Below are 18,606 nucleotides of genomic sequence, written 5' to 3' on the forward strand. Positions count from 1 at the left end.
GAACTCTCACTGATGGCAGCACACATACATAGCAGGGCAAACAAGAAGAACGGCAGAAATGGCTGAATGAACTTTATTCAGGATCTGACATACAATGTCAGTATAATGAATGTGACCTAAAGAAGATTGTTACACTCATAACCAGACTGAGTTGGCAGCTTTGACCAATTAGTACCAGTTCATTTTACCTTGATAGCTAGTATACACATATGATATTCTGTACAACCTTAATAGATGTCACCATAAATCACAATCCTTTTTGTCCCCTGCACTCTTTACATTTGGAAAGTACTTTCAGCTGAATCTTCTTTAATACTAGTTATAGACTGAAATTAATGCAAATGTAATTCTGGCAGTCTCTGCAAGACACCAAAAATGCATGAACCAGAAAAGTTCTTTTCTCACCCAGCATCTATATGACTACTGCTCTTGAAAACCAAAACTGTTTTGTTCCAACTACTGCACACCATGATATTTACAGCAACTTCAGTCTGCACAGAACTAAGGCAAGATGTAGGGGTTTTCTCCCCTTCCTCCTGAAGTTCAAGTTCTCTCCCAGAGCAACAAATACCAGTTTGCCGACATACTCACCTACTCGGGAAACATTTTAAGCAGCAGTAACCAACACAAACAGCTGCTACATTTGTTTCACTGTAATGGCAGAGTACCCCATGGGCTTATCAGTAAAGGAAATAGTAAAAATTGCCATGATTTTTACTGTTGCCAGTGAAAATGCTGATTTCTTGTCTCAAGCTGCTCGCACTGACCGTTGCAGCCAAGGAAATGGGTGCTGATATGTCCCCGGCCCGCACTTAGCTAAAACACAGAGGTGTTGTTAAGCCAAGATGTCACCAGGGTACCTTAACAGACCACTTTACGGGCAGTGTTTATTAACTGCTGCCTCCTGCAAGACCACCACCAGCAGGAGGGCAAGTACAGACTTGCTTTTAGGAAGGCCTTGTCTGAGGTCTTGTCACACTGGAGGGATGCTTTGCCTTTTGGTAGTCCAACATCCACAAAATGGCTCTCAAGCAATTTCCAGGGGTCTGTGTTTCTAGCCTGTCCTTCAGAATTTTAATGAGGAGGAAGGGTCAGAAGCTAACATAATTATTTATAAACCAGTGTCAAGATTTGTTGAGTAGCTTTTCTAGTGTTTTCCCATGTACAGCTCTCAACTAACTTATAGACTAGTGCATTGCTTTAAACATTGCTTGTCATATTTATTCTTCCCTTCTTGTAACATTTTCTTCAGTAAGAGAATGGTAATTCAGCCACATGTTCCAAGAATATAACAGGCTCTAACTGCAAAAATAACCATTACTGATTTGTTTTTTTCTTACAGAGAAACTACAGAGAGACAACATTGTTTACTTCTGAAGACTAGTTATGCACACACACACACACACACACACAGATGAAAAGGTATTTGTCATCAGCATTTTGGCAAACAACTCTTATGAGGCTTCTGTTGAGTGAATCCCTTTATGACAGTTTTCCCCACCTCAAAAATGAGGCCAGAAATGGATACCTAGCTGTTTCACAATAGTGGTGGGGATTTAAAAAAAATATTAGTTATTTTCTACTTGAATAGTGTCACAAAGCTATAAAACATAAGTTATGTATTCATCAAGATTCTTATTTGGTATATTTTGAAAACAATGGCACAAACGCCTCGCTGCCATCACTTTCTTAAGTTCAAAATCTCAAGTGGAAACTCTTCAGATATGAATTTGGCTGCAATAAATACTTCCTTGTAATTTTACTGGTTCTGGCCTCCTTAAAGTGTATTATAATGCACTCAAAAATAAAATAAATTGGTAAGAATACATTCAGGGGAAAAAAAAGATTTTAAAACAACACTGTTTCTCTTGCATTGCATTCAGAATTATCTTATATGCCATAAAAGTAATCCTCACTCACAAAATGTGAGCTGGGAAAACAAGTGGAGTTCTTCCAGATTAAGTGTCACAAAGAGAAACTGCTGAAGAAAGCAAATAAGAAACCCACAGCATCCCCTAATTTAAGACACATTAAAACAAACAAACAAACAAACAAGAAAAAACTTGCCTTGAACAAAGGAAACCGTGAGGTCTGCTGCTAGCTGTGTCCTAATTCTTTGCTTATTCCAGTCTGAATGTTGTTAGTTTACAGTATTGTATGTACTATCCTCCATAAAAATAAACAGGCCCTCAGGGATTAACATACCACAACCAGCACTTCAAAACTACTTGCAGTAGCTCTCTTTCCACACCTTCATAGATGTAAACAAATAAATATTTCTGAACAGGAGCTGCTGGTATCATCTACCTTTGTATTGTGCCAAGTAGGCTTTTGAAGTGCCAATTGTTGTGGAAACTGAGGAAAATGGTAAATTGCATCCTAATGAGAGCTATTCTAGCTAAGCATCAGAACAACATCAGTAGGAAAAATCTCAATAGTATTTTAAAAGGTATTTTTCCCCATAATTTACCAAGTTGAAAGCTAGGACAGTAGCTAGGAGCAACCAGTTTGAAAAACCTGCATTATCCTTGCTACTGTCCAAAAAGAACTGTGCTTTCACATACAGACTTTGCTGGAAGCCCTAGATAAGCACAGTTGTGACAAATCCTGCTCCAGTACAACATTTTTAGTTCAAGTCCAGCTCTGCAGGATTCTGACATAACTTTCCCAAATCCGTGACAGACTTGTCACTGACAATGAGGGGAACTTGAAACAAACAGTCTCACAGAAATGAGGGATATCTTACCACAGAAATACCTCAGAAATTTGACGGGTTGTGAGTGTGAATGAAAAAACAGTATACACAAAGAAAATGTGCTACATGCTGCAGTTCTCCACCCAGTAATTCATATCTGCAGGTATACAGGAGAGGAGGATGATCCACGTTGTGGAATTTATTGAGAAGGAACACAGTGGAGAGATAAAATATGGGCAGGGTACCACATCAACTCTAAAAAATAGAAAGAAAAGGAAGATGATTAAACTGCTCCAGTTCAAAAGAAAGGGGGTCTCCAGACCTCAGCTGATCAGTAGTGCTAAACAGATATCCCCATTTTCTCACTTCAGCATTTTAGGTCCTGCTAATTCATGTTTCTTCATTCTTAACAGTGTTTTGCAGCTGCTCAGGAAGATAAACATCTATCCTGCAAAGAATTCCCTTAGAGATTTTAGGCAACATTTTACATAACTACTATGCCTAGTACAGAAAGAATTTGTCCATATCCGAACTGACACAAGCCACTTATTTCTGCACAGTGTTTTTTTTTTTCTGTTACACTAGACAAGTCATATTTGGGATATGTTTAGGAAAAAAGACAGAAACTTTTGCTAGCTTCTATATCACTACTTCTTAATTACTCAACTTTATTTTAATGCCACATATTGCACAGCTGCTCGCCTGTTGGAAATATTTCTGTATCCTATTTGGTTAGTTAACCTACAGTTTCAGAAGCTTGTGATCTCTTATGGAAGTTTGCAGATGTAGTTCCCTCTCCCTCCCCAGCTATAGCATGACAATGCATGCCAGAACATAAGCTCTGGCACATACTTTGGAGACGGATGTGGAAAGGTTACACAGTTTTGCAATAAATTCATTATGATCAAGCAGCACCAGTTAAAGCAATCACTCTCCTGGCCAAAGAAATAAGTGAGGAAAAGAAAAACAAAAAAAACAGGTCTTCACTTTTCTGATGTCCTGTTGCATCAAAGCACAGGTTGCAACAAGCTGAGAAAGTGTAATGTGCTTCAACGTCTTTTTCAGTTGCTATGGTACAGTTTCTTATGGAAAATTCCTTGTTCTGCGTGATGTTTTTCCTGCCTCATTTGGGATGGCAGAACCGTTCCTTGTGTCACCTGAGAAACCGGGCTGTCAGTTTCCACCTATTGGTGAGAAAGAAACTCATCAGCAGCAGAACTCAATGGAAAATTCCTTGGTTAGAAGTTTCTGCGCTGGAGGCCAACATGACAGTGGGGAGCAAGGACGGATACGTCAGGGGATGAGGGTGCCACACAGGAGATCTGGCTTCCACCTCAGGGTCAGACACATATTTCCTGTGTAACCTGGGGCAAAGGATTTAATCACTGGGACTCCCTGCTCATACAGGCAGGACAACCAAGCATCCTTTCCCCGTTCTTCACCCTGTGTGTGAAGCCCCAGGTCTGTAACCTGCCCACAGGACAACCAAGTAGCTCCAGGTTACAGGAGTGAGGCCGTAGCCCAAAAGCTCTTCAGGCAAGGATTATGTGCATCTGCAGAGCCCCCAGTGCTTTGCACGGTGAGGTCTTGTTTGGACCATGGGGCTCTAAAGTAATGCATGGAAATAATACTAAGTAATTTCATTATTCTCTGTTTTTAAGGAAAAATATCAACAAAGGAGGGAAAACTCCAGCTTTACTGTACAGCCAAATAGGAAAAACACTGGGCTTTTGGAGGAGATCTGCAATCTATTTTCTGCATAGATAATACTGAAAATTACCAGAAACACACTGTAAAAATGGTATTATAGCATCACACTAGTGATACAAAGCAATCAGAGATCAGGCCTTTTCACTAGGGAATTTTCTTGTATGGACTAGTTGGAAGTAATCCGATTTTAATGTGACATTTTTCCTGCTGGAATGTTTGCCCTTCCAATCAAAAAATAATTACATTCTACCACTTTTGATTCATGACAAAAACAAAGCATGGTTGAAAAGAAAAACTAAAAAAAGCCTTAATATTTTAATGCAGTTGGATACCTGCGGTACTTCAGAATGCTGGCATTTCCATGGACTCCCTATGGTGGTGAGAAGAGCTTTTGACCTCTCTGAGGAAATGGGTTTTGAAAATAATAAATGCGTAAGTGTTTGAAAAGAGACTCCTTTAGTAATGTCTGTCATGAGAATGAAGAGAATTCAAAGTATGACAATACAAGTGCATTCCACAGGACAATTTTTCTGGTGGTGCCAATATTTAAAGCTCCATTGACTTCAGTGGAGTTTCACCCTTTAATCCAAGAAGGTTTGGACTTGTTGGATATCACTTGCAGTAACACACAACCCTTTTTGTCTTTTAGAGTCCCTTACAGACAAGTTCAACAAGAAAATTAATGGAAACAGGTGTAGGAATGAAAGAAAATATACTAATATTAATTACACATGAGTCAGGACATTCAAAATTTTGATTCCCATAGCATTAATTTCAGCATAAAGCTAGTAAAAAATTTCACTGAAAAATATTAATGATGTAAAATAAAGTTTCAAATATTTAGCAGCAGAAAAATACTGATTTTCAGTTACTTTTTTGGTTTCCTAAAACAAAGAATCAAATTTAACATTCCAAAGTGGGACAATCCTTCCCCTCCCCCATACCAGCACACACAAAACCACTCTTACCCATATTTTTAAAATATTTTCCCAAATTGAAATATTTTCAAAAAAAGTATTTCATTTAAAAATACCAACTTATTTAAATTTCAATGAAGATTTTTATCTGTTTCAACAGTTCAAGTTGAAACTTGAGACAAAACTGAACCAAGTGCCCTCTGCTTTCTCTTATACTTTAAAGCAGCAAGTAATTTTTAAATGCTGAAATCTCCCATGGGAGGAAAATTCTATTTTTGAACAGCTTTACTTCTGTGCATTTAAAATCTCAGCTACTACCCTGTAAATCTGGAGGGTGAGAAGTTATACTGAAGATGGAATAATTCAGTAAAGGCTGCATTATTCTGGCTGTACAGGGTGGTTGGTAAAGGCAGCAGGACCTTCCTCTCACTTTGCATTATGATGGAGGAACCACTCTTTCAAGGCTGCCACCAGATGAACTGGTTGCCAGCCTCACACAGAAGCCCGTACAGGATCCCTGCACACCAGCACATTGCTCCATTGATTATTTTCCTCATTCTACCGATTCTACCAATAGGAAACTTATCCAATAAAAATCACATGCAAGTCAAAAATCTGCTAAGAATGGAACTTAAAACTCAGTTCTAAGCACAACAAGGTTCTAAGCTAGATCAAATTAAGTTATGGAAGTTTGAACCAAAATCCAAGACTTGAATACATCTTACTTTTGACAAACTTTATATTCTGATCTGAATTCTACGAGTTAAAAGCAATTGCTCTGAAAATCACTCCCAGACTGAACTAAGTGATAAAAATGAAAGAGGAAGTCTGCATTTTAACTCCTATGTTACTGCAAAGACTTGTCTATGTACCAGTCCTTTAGAATAGCAAAAGTTTTGCATGCAACAGTATTTTTGTGTTACAATCCAGCATTTGGATTATGATGGGCCTTCTCATCTTCAGTAAGGATGGTGCTGCTATATCAATATTCCAAATAAAAGAAAATCTGAAGAATATTCCTCTGCTTCTCAGCAGCCAGTGTAAATTAGGATAACCCTTAAATACCCTGACCCTTTGATAATCACAAGCACTGCTGTTACATTTCCCTTCTCCCAGCATCTTAATAATCTTCCTCCTTGTATGTCCAGCAGCACAAGTAGCAGCTGGGGTCCGGAAGAGGGGGGCACAGACTGATACAGAAATAAACAGTGACCTAAAAGAGGTTTTTGTTCTTCCTCTTGTACTCTATGGATCCTTTCACACTCCCCAAAGATCTGAGACATTTTATAATTCTCACCATAATGCAATGCCATCAGGTATTCAAGAAGACTTCCCTACTGAACATCTAGAGAAGCAATAAACACCAGTTTAAAAACTATAGAACCAAATCAACAAATGGTTAAAGCCACAGGTTACAAGGCCCTGCCACACCAACCTCCAGTTCTCTTCACTAGGGTGAAATAGGAGTGTGGGTAAAATTCCCTTCTCAACCCAACCAGCCTAGTCAGCTGTCAGGATGAAACATAGGAAAATTAGAAAACTTAAAGAACACCGTGGCCTAGTGAAAGGCAATTAGAAACTCCTTAATCAAACACTGCCACATTTAACAAGTCAGGTAATGTAGGAAAAGCAAAGCCTACTTGCCTAAATCCTTTTGCTTTCTGAATCCTAATCCTGAAGCCAGGTAGAACAAGGTACCAGAGAACAAGGTAGGTAGAGATTTTAATTGCTTTATGTTTGGAGAAGTACAGCTGCAAAACCTTGGCTTCATCTGAGTAAATTGCCAACAGGCCTACCCTTTTGTCTTGCTTGTCTTTTATTTCCTTTTCCCTCCCCCATTCTCTCCTTCCTTTTCTTTGTTTGGAAGAGGGAGATCTGTACACTTTGCTGTCTCCCAGAGTGCCACTTCTTACCGGAGCCCTCTTTGGTTTTTGCTTGGGTCCAAGTCATAGGCTTTTGTATTTTCCTATCCCTTTTGTCTGAGCATGATTTATATGTGCTGCATCTTTGTGATGTTGGTTTGGTTTTGTCCAGACTAATCAGTTTTCTTAGTAATTGTTTCTCGCAGTTTATATTTATGACACCAGGCTCACCCTTAACATGCTTCCTGGCTTAAACATCACCTAAAGATAAGAATTTTTCTCCATGTTTGCAACATGGGCATTATTCCCTGTAGCAAAGTCTAAGGACATACAATGTGTTCTGCTCATACAGAGTAGCTGCCTGTTAAAGGTAACAAGCAAAATGTTAAAGAGTTCACATTGACTTTCCTTTGTTCCATAATCTTGCTATAAAATGTAACAATATATTTCATATTTTTCCATTCATGTACAGGGTGCATTTCATAAGTCTTTACATTATTTTTCCCTGATGCTTTGCTCTACCACCTTTCATTGGGTTGAAGAGGAAGGGAGAAGAAACTATTGTGTTCTGTGAATCCAACTATCAACCTTCTGTAGATCAGACTGAGCACTAGCTGTTCAAAAGTGTGATTTTACTTACAATCATCCTACAGCTTGCACAGTTTAACAACACACAGAAAGAACCTCAGTAATTCAAGTGTATCAGAATGCAGAAATGCTTAGCTTGCACAATATTAAATGGCTCATTAATTTACTTAAAAGCAACAACTCAAAAGCTAATTCCAAATACAAGGAAAACAGTACTAGCTGGGTTTGGTTCAAATACGTTCAAATAGGCTTTGATCTATGGCCTTCTTAGACTGATTACCCAGAGAGTTAATAACCCACGCAAAACTTCAAGTCCAGCTCAGCACTGACACAGCCTTTCAGAATTTCAACCAGAAAGCAGAGTAGGGAATAATGAGCAGCTTGTGACCATGGAGGGTTTATATCCTCGTTTGTGAACCAGGATTTCCTTCCTTATTACATGAGTGTTGAGATCTAGGAAAGATTTAAATCCAGGATTGATATCTTTCCTGAGACCACATTTCCATTTAAATAATTGCTCTTCTTTCTTAAGAATGAAAACCCATCTCTTGAGAAGCTTTAGCTAATGAACAGTGTGTATTTTAACAGGTATGACTGCATATAGTATACCCTTAGAGAAACACCACAGAAAGCATAACAAAATGTTTCTTAAAAGCTTTTACAGACATCTAGATGGGGCGTGTGTCTGGTTTGATGAGGCCAAGAGCTCACTGTGGGTGGGCACAGTCCTTTCTATATGATGAAAAATAACTATTGCACACATAGGCAGAAATTCCATTCCAAAAAAAACCCAACCAACCAACCAACCAAAAAAAACCCAACCTGAACAAAAAAACCCCAAAACCATAAAAAACCACAAAAACAACAACAACAATTTTTCTGTACATTTTCTCTCCCTTGTTATGAAAAACACGCAATGCTTTTCTGTGTTTTTGCCATAGAAAGTGGTCTATATATTTCTGTATACATATCCTGTCAATAAACACAAGCTGCAAAGTTGAGATGGCAAAGCTGTCTTCTGCAGGAGCAGTGAACACCTGTGTGCTTTGTTCTGTCTTGAAAACACTCTATCTTGCACTCAAAAAAAGAAACCTACAGGTGCAAAATAAATCTCTTACCAAGTTGTTTAATGTTGCCATTTACCACAGCCGTGTTTCAGATGTTGAGGCCAATCTTGAAACACACAGAGATCAGTCGGCAGGAAAGACTCATGTTGGTTAAAATAGGAAATCAATTCTGGATTTGGCCTCTAGAGGAAAGCTATCAGTGCAAAGAAAAGTTGAATCTTCTCATCCTCCTCATTTCATCGAAAGTTGGACTTGATGATCTTGGACTTTTTTTCACTCTTAATGATTCTATGATTTCTGAAAGATACGCCTTGTTTTGCACTGTGTTTATTTGGTGTGGTACAATTTCAGTGTTCTCTAAAATGCTGCCATTGAAAGAGGCAAAAAATTGTAACTTTAAAGTGCAATACAACATTGTGGTAAATGTGGGAAACCATTTCCAGAAAGGAAATAGGCTGCATGAGAATGCATAATGCAAAAGCCTTTAGCAAGTTGGGAAATAGCCATCTTCCTCTTCGGTAAAAAAGCTAAGACAAAAAGGAAATATCTTCTCCAAGAAGTTCTCTGTGAACTTCTGTGACTTTGAGTCTTCAGTCTGTGCTCCCATACCACATCTTCAGGATGAGAATTGTGATTTACTGTGTTTGAAACGACACCTCACTGAAAAAATGCACCCGATGTCTCCTCTCAGGGTTGGGCACAAGGCTGAAAGGTGCTCTCCTTTAAGGCTGAGATGAGCACAGAGCTTTTGAGCTTCATATCTGATGCCTGCTGGCTGATGTGATCTGGGGCTGGCTATGGCATCTGAAGGAGTCCAACCCACTAATTCACCCTGCCCAGTAGTGGCCACAGAACTGATGTGACAGGCAGTTTACACCTGCAGTCAGCCATGGGCTGCAGAAGCTGAGGGACTGCAAACTTGCCTCTACTTGTCCTGACACAGACGGGGTGCCCTTCTCCAGGCACCTTGTGAATGCTGTGGGGGTTCAGAGCCCTCAGGGCAGAACCAAAGGCTCACCCCTGTGATTGCACTGAGTGCAGAACACTAATCATCTCTGATCTTGCTAACACCGTTTCACGTCATTACCTGCCAGGACAGATGAGCATCAGCTCTCTGCTGCAATGGTTGTGGGTGATCTGTGACCTTCTGGCCTTTTAGCTGCTTCTGATCTCTCTTCTCTGCTCTGAGCATTTCAGCATAGAAGGATATAAATATGTTGCTGTTAATGTCAGGGAAGCTGCTACGTACTATTCTGGGAATATCAACTTGTTTATTAGACAGGGTTAGTATCTACAAAAGGACATCAATGTGTTACTGAGCATAAGCCAATCTTTAAGTGTTAGAAGACGTGAAAGAAATACACACCTTAAGGTTATTGGATACTTATTTGAAGAAAGGATCCTAATAGGTACTGCCATTGTCAGGACTAGAAGAGTTACTACCATGATCCACTGTAGCAATCTGTCCATTCCTGAACTGAGCAGATAGAGTCCGCAAAATAAAGTGAGAATCTACTATCAGCATAAGCGGGAATGGCATTTCTGGGCAATGATAAATCATTTCATTCTCACCTGATTATACAGCACCTTTGCACACCTGCCATTGCACAAGTGAACTTCATGGACTGAAGCATCACAAACCCATCAGAACACAACACTCTGTAACAAGGTATTTCCTCTTCTAAATCAGAGTATGGAGAATTAGCCTATAAGCTTTTCTCTTGTTCTTTACCACTCAAGAAGGAGCTTTTCAAGCTTTTCTACACAGGGCAGGTCAATGCATTTCTGTCTGGAGGCAATCCCATTGCTATTTCAGTCTCAACAGCCTCTCAAGTGGAGTCTGCAAATACTGCAAAACTTTTCTTCTGATGAAAATCAAACAGGGACAAGATAAATCATGTCCTCCTGCAAAGTGGTTGGAACAAATCAGACATGTATTTATTGTGTTTTCTTTGCCAAAAGCTGAGGCTGAGTTTCTTGTTTCTTTTCCATTTGTTTCTCCCTTTTTCTGTTCCTACTTTGTCTGGGACATGTTCCACTTGATGAGTATTGTTTTCAGCTATTTCTTGGGATTTTTTTGTTAAGGCAGCCACAGGCCTTCCAAGCTATGGGCACCAAAAAAAAAAAAAAAAAAAAAGACCACAAGCCTAAGAAACCAAATCTAAAGAAATCCTCAGCAACACTCAGAAATAAGACATGCTGTGTGGGAATGGCTTCATTTCAGAAAGTTTCTGACTGAAACTGTGGCTCAAGAAAGTATTCATAATGGCAGTTGAAAATTCTGTCACATCTGTCTTTCCTCCAAAATTATATAAACTGGAGATTGTTTGAAGTTAGATTTAGTTTCTCACTATCCAATCTTGGGAATAAATAGCCACATGATAGAGACAACCACCCCATTTTCCATTCCTTCTTTCCAGTTCTGCAGGAAACAAACCAAGGTGGGAGGAGGAAAGACGGGAAGGAAGCTCTGAAAACAGCTTTGCTTCCCATCTTCTTAACTCTGATTCCAACTGTCTAAAACAACTCAGAGCTGTTCAAGGCATCCTCTTGCAGCCTTTCCTGCACCCTGTGCAACTACTGACTTTCAACAGTTTCCAACAACCAATTTTCAAAGGCATTTAGGTAGCTAAGGGTGAAACAATAATTTACTGGCATTTCTCAAAGTACTAAGCTGACTAAGCCTCTGAATACTATTGACCAGACTTTACATTTTGAAGCTGTTTAGGACTCTTTAGAAAACCAGTTACTTAGTGTTATTTAGCACCTGAATGCAATTTCAGCAGAGTAGCTGACATCTGAGAATGGAATTTAGATCCCCCAACTGCAGAAATTAAAAAAAAAAAAATCCTTAGAGAGAGTATTAGTTATACAGAGATATGCCACAATATAGAGAAACAGGAAATAATTGATATGCACACACCACATATTTTTTAAAAATGCAAACAACACCCCCATGCACTACATTTTCCATTTAATTGTTTAATTGGCCCCCAAATCTATCAGGCAAGTTGCTAGCCATAGGTACGGCACAACTTTTCATCCAGAGAACTTTTAAGAATTTCAGACCTCGCTGCAGGGTTTTGACTTAGCTTACTCAGGAGTTTTGTACTTCACTCACAGTAAGTGCCTCTCAATCTGCAAATAATAGTCTTCAATTACTATGGGCATGGATGGACTAGAGATAAGCCCAAGGCAGTGTTCACCTCCTACCAGATCTGCATGTCTCATGATTCAATCCGAATTCTGACCTTTGAAGATCAATAGCCCATCCTCTGTGGAATGTCCTGCTCAATCGCAGGCTGAGAAAGTCACTACAACCCTCACGGAAAAGTACTACTGAGCTCAAGGATGGCCTGTCTCTCCTTGTGTCCCTCAGACATTGCCCCACTAAGCAGAGGTCCCTTCAGCATCCTTAACCAAGAAAGCAGAGGGTAATGAAAGGTGTTCTCAGTTCTGCCCAACAAATCTAAAGAGAACTAGCTTAAGGGCAAGTGAGAAAGGGAGGGCTGTAAAAAATGATCATAAAATACATTTCACTCTTGACATATTATACCTGTTGATTAATGATGGAAACACATTCCTGGAATTGTCTACTCACATAATTCTAGTTTTTATATGACTCAAAAATGCTGAACTCATGTATTTTATTATATAGAATATATGTCTAAATTAAAAGGGGCATATTAATTAAACACCTTCCACTGAGAAAAAAATAAATCTTATAATTTTTCCCCAACTGATGTTTGTAGAACATGAGAAGCCTGTTTTCTGGTTTAATTAACAAGCTAGTTCTGACAAAAAATATTTGAAGAACATTACAGAGTACTTAACAATATTACCAACAGTGTTACTTTTATCTCTGACAACATTTTAAATGTCTGTTAGATTCAACTTTTTGCTGGTCTACCCTATGCTTGTAAAACAGATGCAGATAAGTCTGAGACATTGAGGAACTCCCCAGCAAAAACCTGTCAAAACCAAACCTTAAACATGCTTAAACCTTATGAACTTCAGTGGCATTTTTTCTGGGGAATGCTCCTCAAGACAGATGATAATCAAGCTGCACAGGCTGCAGAAAGGAAAAGGTTTGGGACATTAACCAAGAGCAGCTGAAAGCTCGAGCTTTCTGCATCCCAGCCCTCATATTCATCTCCAGTGGGATGCAGTGAGGAAAGCAGCTCCCTGGCAGAATCTAGTAGCCAGAGTACAAATGATGTAGGAAAGGGCAGGACAACACAGAGCAGGTGAAATCCTGCTGGGTTCGGGCTGCTGTGCAAGTCAATGCACCCCCCATTCACACACAGAAACATGAGCCGCATGCATATAGTCAGAGTTCTGATGGCTCCAGGAATAACAGGCCATCCAGAGCCTCCCTGCCTGCAGCAGATCTGCAGACTTGCAAAGCCAACCACATGGTCCTGCAGGACACAAACTGCTAAACTTCTCTCAAATGTCAGTCTCAAAGCATTGACAGCCTTAATTGCTCAGAGACAGCTGCTGGCGAGAGCAGTGAAGATGTTACACACAGCTGAAAAACAACATGGCTCATCACCCTGTAACTGCAATAAATACTACTCTGTCTTAACCAACACTTACTGTGGGCATCTGTGTTCCTGATAATTTTCTCCCAAAATTCATCTTTAGTTGCGTTTGTGCTCAGGGTTAACTGCATTTTTGCACAGTCATGTTTCTGAATAATGATGCAACTTGCTTGGTGATGAATTCAAGGAAATTAGAAGCAGGGTTTATGAAATAATTTTGGCGACAAAGTTATTTATTTCTAACTTTCTCATACTTTAGTATTTCTCAGACTTAAAATTTCTCGTTTTATTCTTATTTCCCTGGGATGTGTATTTCTCATTGAGCCAAAACTTTCACTGACACAAACAAATAAATCCAAGGCCAAATCCTACTCTTATGCATAGGCTCATGATAGGGATGTTTTCAGAATGGATTGCCCTTTTATGTCCTATTCTATTATACTAAATATATATATATATTCTTTTCCTATTATACTAAATATAAGAACTACCCATGCAGGTTTCTGTATATAAAATCAACATCCGTAGAATCTAGTTTGCAGAGTCTGAAAGGCATAATTTAATCATTAGAATAGAAATGACTATTTGTCATTTACATGTCACTGATTTAGATAGGTGTTTTGGTGACAAACAAACAGATGTATTATCAAATGACAAACTGAATGTAGCAATGCCATGGAGATTACGCTAGTCTAAAATCACCACATTGGGTTTTTTCACCTTGACTAATACCCTAATTGCAGAGAATGTTTGAACATGTGCTTAATTTCACTTATCTTTCATAAAGTGCTCTCATTGACTGAAGCCCACAGTTGGCCTTGATGTGGACAGTGTACTTCAATGCTCTGCTGAGGAAGAGCAGTGTTCTTATCTGAATATTACCTGACAAATTTAAACAAGAAGGTGCATGCTTCACCTTAATTTTGACACCGGACATTTCCTTGAAAGTGCATCTTTCATACTGTCTTGACTCATACTACGTACTTGAAATGCTTACTTTGGATCTTCTTTGCTCAGATGTCCTTAGAACGTCTGCTATTTACCCAGAAGTATGTTTCATGTGCTGTTATTTCCAAGTGGAAAAACACTTGTGCTATCCACAAAACAGAATTCAGAGTCAAAGCTGTTCTTTCTTGCGTTTCCAGCATTTGGACTTCAGTGAAAACACTTTACTGAATAATCTGGGTCACAGAACAACATTCTGTGTGCTGAAATGCAAATATTTTGCAGAAAGCACGGTATCTTCCTTTTTTTAATTAGATGTAAATGGACTTCAAGGACAGATCAAGACTGCAACAAAAGCAACATCTTGGGGAAAAAGTGATTCTGTGGGTTCACCTCAACACTAAATGAGGAAATTAATAAGCTTTTCGTTCATATTTTGAATTTTTAATGAGGTAAAATCCTGCACTTTTCAAGTTGAAGCCCTCTGCCTTTGGGAGAATTTCTTCCATCTGATTGGAATACAAAAAAATGCAGGTCTATTGACTCTCAGAATGAATAGCAGGAGTAAAAGTATCTAATTTCCCTTAAATGTATTTATTCCCTATTATATTTCATTATTTGGGCAAAGGAAATAAGTGACCACATTTTTGGGAAAAATAATTGAGACTCAGAATGCTATGGTCTGGGAGAAAAATCTCTTGCCTAGTTAAAAAAAAAGTCAAATACAACTAATGGAAATACACCACTGATATATACAGCTGTCATTTCTGACATACCTGTGACTTGATGAACAACTGTAAAGACACAAATTTTAAATGGTGACTGCAATCAGGGATTAAAATATGCAATCAAACGACAAAAGTATTTAGTCAAGATAATATAAAAGATAAATTCATGTATCTTTATATCCTTATTCAGCCAGTAAAATATCTCCAGAGTAAAACAAACAGCAGGATCAGGACAGGAAGTAAATATAATTTTTATATCCCTCCTTGTAACCTCAATCTCACCCATGTTTCACTTTCAGCATATAAAGTTTTTTTAGTTTTCAGCATCTGAAGCGTCCAAAGCGAGTGCCCTGTTAAACCACACAATCCCAACTAACAATGAATGTCAGGAATGACAAGTTCGGCTTGGACAGAGAGGTTTTTCCTCCCAGTCTGGATTTCACTAAGATTCATCAGTTTTGCTTCCCTGCATTCTGGCTGCTGAGGTCATGGTGTCTTTTATGGGAAAATGAGCTGCTTATAAATTTTCAGCTCTGCAAGCTTTGGGAACTGATGGAAAATACCCAGCCTTAGGGCTTAGCTGGCTAAGAAAACACTACAGCAGCCCTTTTTTTGTAGTCACTCAAATACAAAAGCCTTTCAAAAGAGATGGAAATGCTTGCAGAGTGTTTGTCTTGGGCAATCCTTCTTCTGTACACAGGGACCAACTTGATTAATTTTTTACCTTATAACATTTGTCAAAAATTACCCCTATTCCTTAGGACTGTAGGAAAGTGTAGGGTGACAGACATGATCTGGAATAAAGTCAGATGGAGACTACCCGCTGCAGGCAGTCTGCACTTTGCACATTGCTATTTTCCAGAGGATGCTACCTGTACAGGATGAGCAGCACCCAGAAACAGATAGATCTCCTGCTCTGGGTCAGAGGCCTGTCAGATCCCTGCAGCACAGAGACTCTCCTGGTGAATTTTATTTTTGCCAGCAGCTTTCATTTCACCAGAGTGAAACTGGTCACCGCTTGGCAGTGAGATCTTGCACACCACACCCAGCCAAGAAACACATGCTGGGGCCAGGCTCTGCTGTGGGACTCCCGGGACAAGGATGCCTGAGAAATACAGACCAGGTGATCACAATTCCTCCTTCTGTTGCATCTACCCTGGAAATACAACTACTTCTTTTTTCATATTGAATGACCCGCTGATATTGATCCAAGGGTTTGGAAGAAGGTTGTCAACATGCTCCAAAATTAAGAGAAGCCAGACTGCCTTGTAAGGTGTGAGTCGTCAGAGCTGTGAAAACAACAAAGTGTTGACCTACAACTAGCTGCACCCTTCTGCAAACAGCCTGGTAGAGGAAACGCAACTCAGCAGGCCCTAGTGTCCGGCTGCTCCCCTCCATTCTCTGTGGTGGTTGTGACAAGGGCTGTCTCCCCACACTGGCAGAGCAGGGCCAGCTCTGCACACTCATGTGCTTCTGCCCTGTTCAAATGCTCCCAAATCATCAAAACTGAATTTAAAAAGAATGTAATGAATAAACCAAAAAAGAATATAATAAACAAAATAACAAAAAATCCAGATTTTTTTTCTCCTGTTTCCCCACGCTTTTGGGGTCTGCCTCATATTCTGAACCTTTTCTTCAGATTTTTTCATTCTAAAATGAAATCTGACATCATCACCAGACTCCAAGACCTATGGCTTTAAAGACAAAAGTCCTGTATTATGGGGGTCATGATAAAATGGTAAGAATAACTGTCCTATTTCTTTTCTCCCTCAAAAGTCCCTCAAGAAGGTGGTGGACTGAAGCAGAGCATTACTGCAACTTTCCTGACTAAAGGGAACACCAAAAATCTGGCTATGCATATGTTTAAAAGAAATATATAGTTAAAGAACAAGGAAAGTCAGAAGAAGATTGAGATCACCCTTAACTAAATGACGTAACAATCCCTGAAATGCAAATGAAAATCCCTAAACATAAATTGAAAAGTTCAGTGTTCAGAAGGGGATAAAAGCAGGGTGCTCTCAAAACTTCTGCCTTTAAAATTAGCACTGCACATGCAATTAGCAATTTACTCTGGAACTGGAACTATAGGCTAAATTCATTTTTTCAGATCAGCAAAATAAATAAAAATTAATTTAGAAAAATTATTTCTGCCAACTTGTAATCAGCTTCAGACTTTCCCTAATGGAAGCCAACTGGAAGTAAAATAACTATTATCTAAACTGCATATTCAGACTCCTACACTTGAAAGAACACAATCTGAAAATGCAGAAATAGAGATGAAATACTAAGACTATCTCAAGAATATATCCAAATTTCCCATATGAAAGTCACAATCCACACAACGTCATCTGAAATGCAATGGCTATTTATATGTCAGTCACCGAAAACATCCTGCCACTAAACCATCCACTGACTAATTAATAAGCCTGCCCAGTACAGTATGCTCTTTTCCAACACTGAAATCCATGAAATTGACAAAACTGAGTGAGTTGCTAGTACAGATTAGCTCGGAAGTGCAAACTGATGTCAGTGCAGCTATTTCTCCACTATAGGGGGGCTGAAACCACGAGCTTGCAAACCTCTTCATTAAAGGGCAAAGCTCCAACCTTCCTTTTGGTAGCACCCAAACAACCACAGTGACTTTGTGGGGCAGGGGTGGGAGTTACTGGGGCAAGGCTCAGAGAACAATTTCTCAAAATCCCAAAAACGTCTGCAAGAAATTTCTTATCCAAGTTCTACCCTAAGAATCTCAACCTGGGCACTTCCACTGACGTTTTGTGACCTCTCGTCAGATTTTCACATTCCTATCAATGTAGCAATGTTATTTACTGAGTGCATTTCCACCATGAATCACGGAATCTAACAGTCATTGACTGATATATTCCAGGTGCTAGGCTGCAAGCTAAGTGATGAAGAAAGTCCATAGCTGGTCCTTGAGAAAATGGATTTGTTTTTTCTGTCCTGTTTCAACAGGTCTGGTAGGCTTAGCTGATAACTTTAGCAACTACAGTTTCTGTGCAGAGGTGTAGAAGACTGATTTTTGAAATACTGTAATATTAATGAAAATTAATGAAAATATCAAATATCTTAGGGTCTGTGACAGCTCATAAGATTAGTGAAGCTAACCATCTAGTAAAGGTTAGGGTCTATACCCACAAAATATTACATTGTCCAGCTGATTTCAGGGGACAAAAATCTTGCAAGATTTGCCATGCATGCAAGGTTTATGGACCTGGTGATGTTATTTCGCTACAAAGTTATGCCTCAGTTTTCCACAGCAACAACTGAACCTCGTTGGTAATTCCCAGGCAAGAGGTTTGCAGGTGGACACTAACACAGCGCCTGGTTTATAATGCCTTAACTGCAAAGAGGACTGCATCATGTCCAGGTTTCTGGCTCTCTCTCATCCATCTGATATCAGAATTGTCACTATCTGACAAAAACTGACAAATGAGAAATAACTTCTGCTTTCATACAAAAAGGAACCAAGAAGTCTGGTAGGTGTCTGAAACATGTTTATGCTCCTCAGAGTGTATTCTTTCAAGGTGAA

At 39.2% G+C, this 18,606-nt stretch overlaps 1 protein-coding gene across 3 annotated transcripts in view; it reads right to left on the bottom strand.

Moving 5' to 3' along the window:
- NTRK2 (neurotrophic receptor tyrosine kinase 2) overlaps positions 1-18,606 on the bottom strand; it is a 200,512-nt gene that overhangs the window by 63,981 nt on the left and 117,925 nt on the right. Inside the window, exon 13 of one of the 3 annotated variants that reach the window (XM_048291144.1) lies at positions 60-3,879. The exons of the other annotated variants lie outside the window; for them this stretch is intronic. Coding sequence (XP_048147101.1) covers positions 3,869-3,879 — 11 coding nt within the window. The 3' untranslated portion in view covers positions 60-3,868. Of the gene's footprint in view, positions 1-59; positions 3,880-18,606 lie in introns of those variants that run through there. 3 annotated transcript variants of the gene reach the window in all.

Source organism: Corvus hawaiiensis, chromosome Z (genome assembly GCF_020740725.1).
Source record: "Corvus hawaiiensis isolate bCorHaw1 chromosome Z, bCorHaw1.pri.cur, whole genome shotgun sequence".
Taxonomy (NCBI): Eukaryota; Metazoa; Chordata; class Aves; order Passeriformes; family Corvidae; genus Corvus; species Corvus hawaiiensis.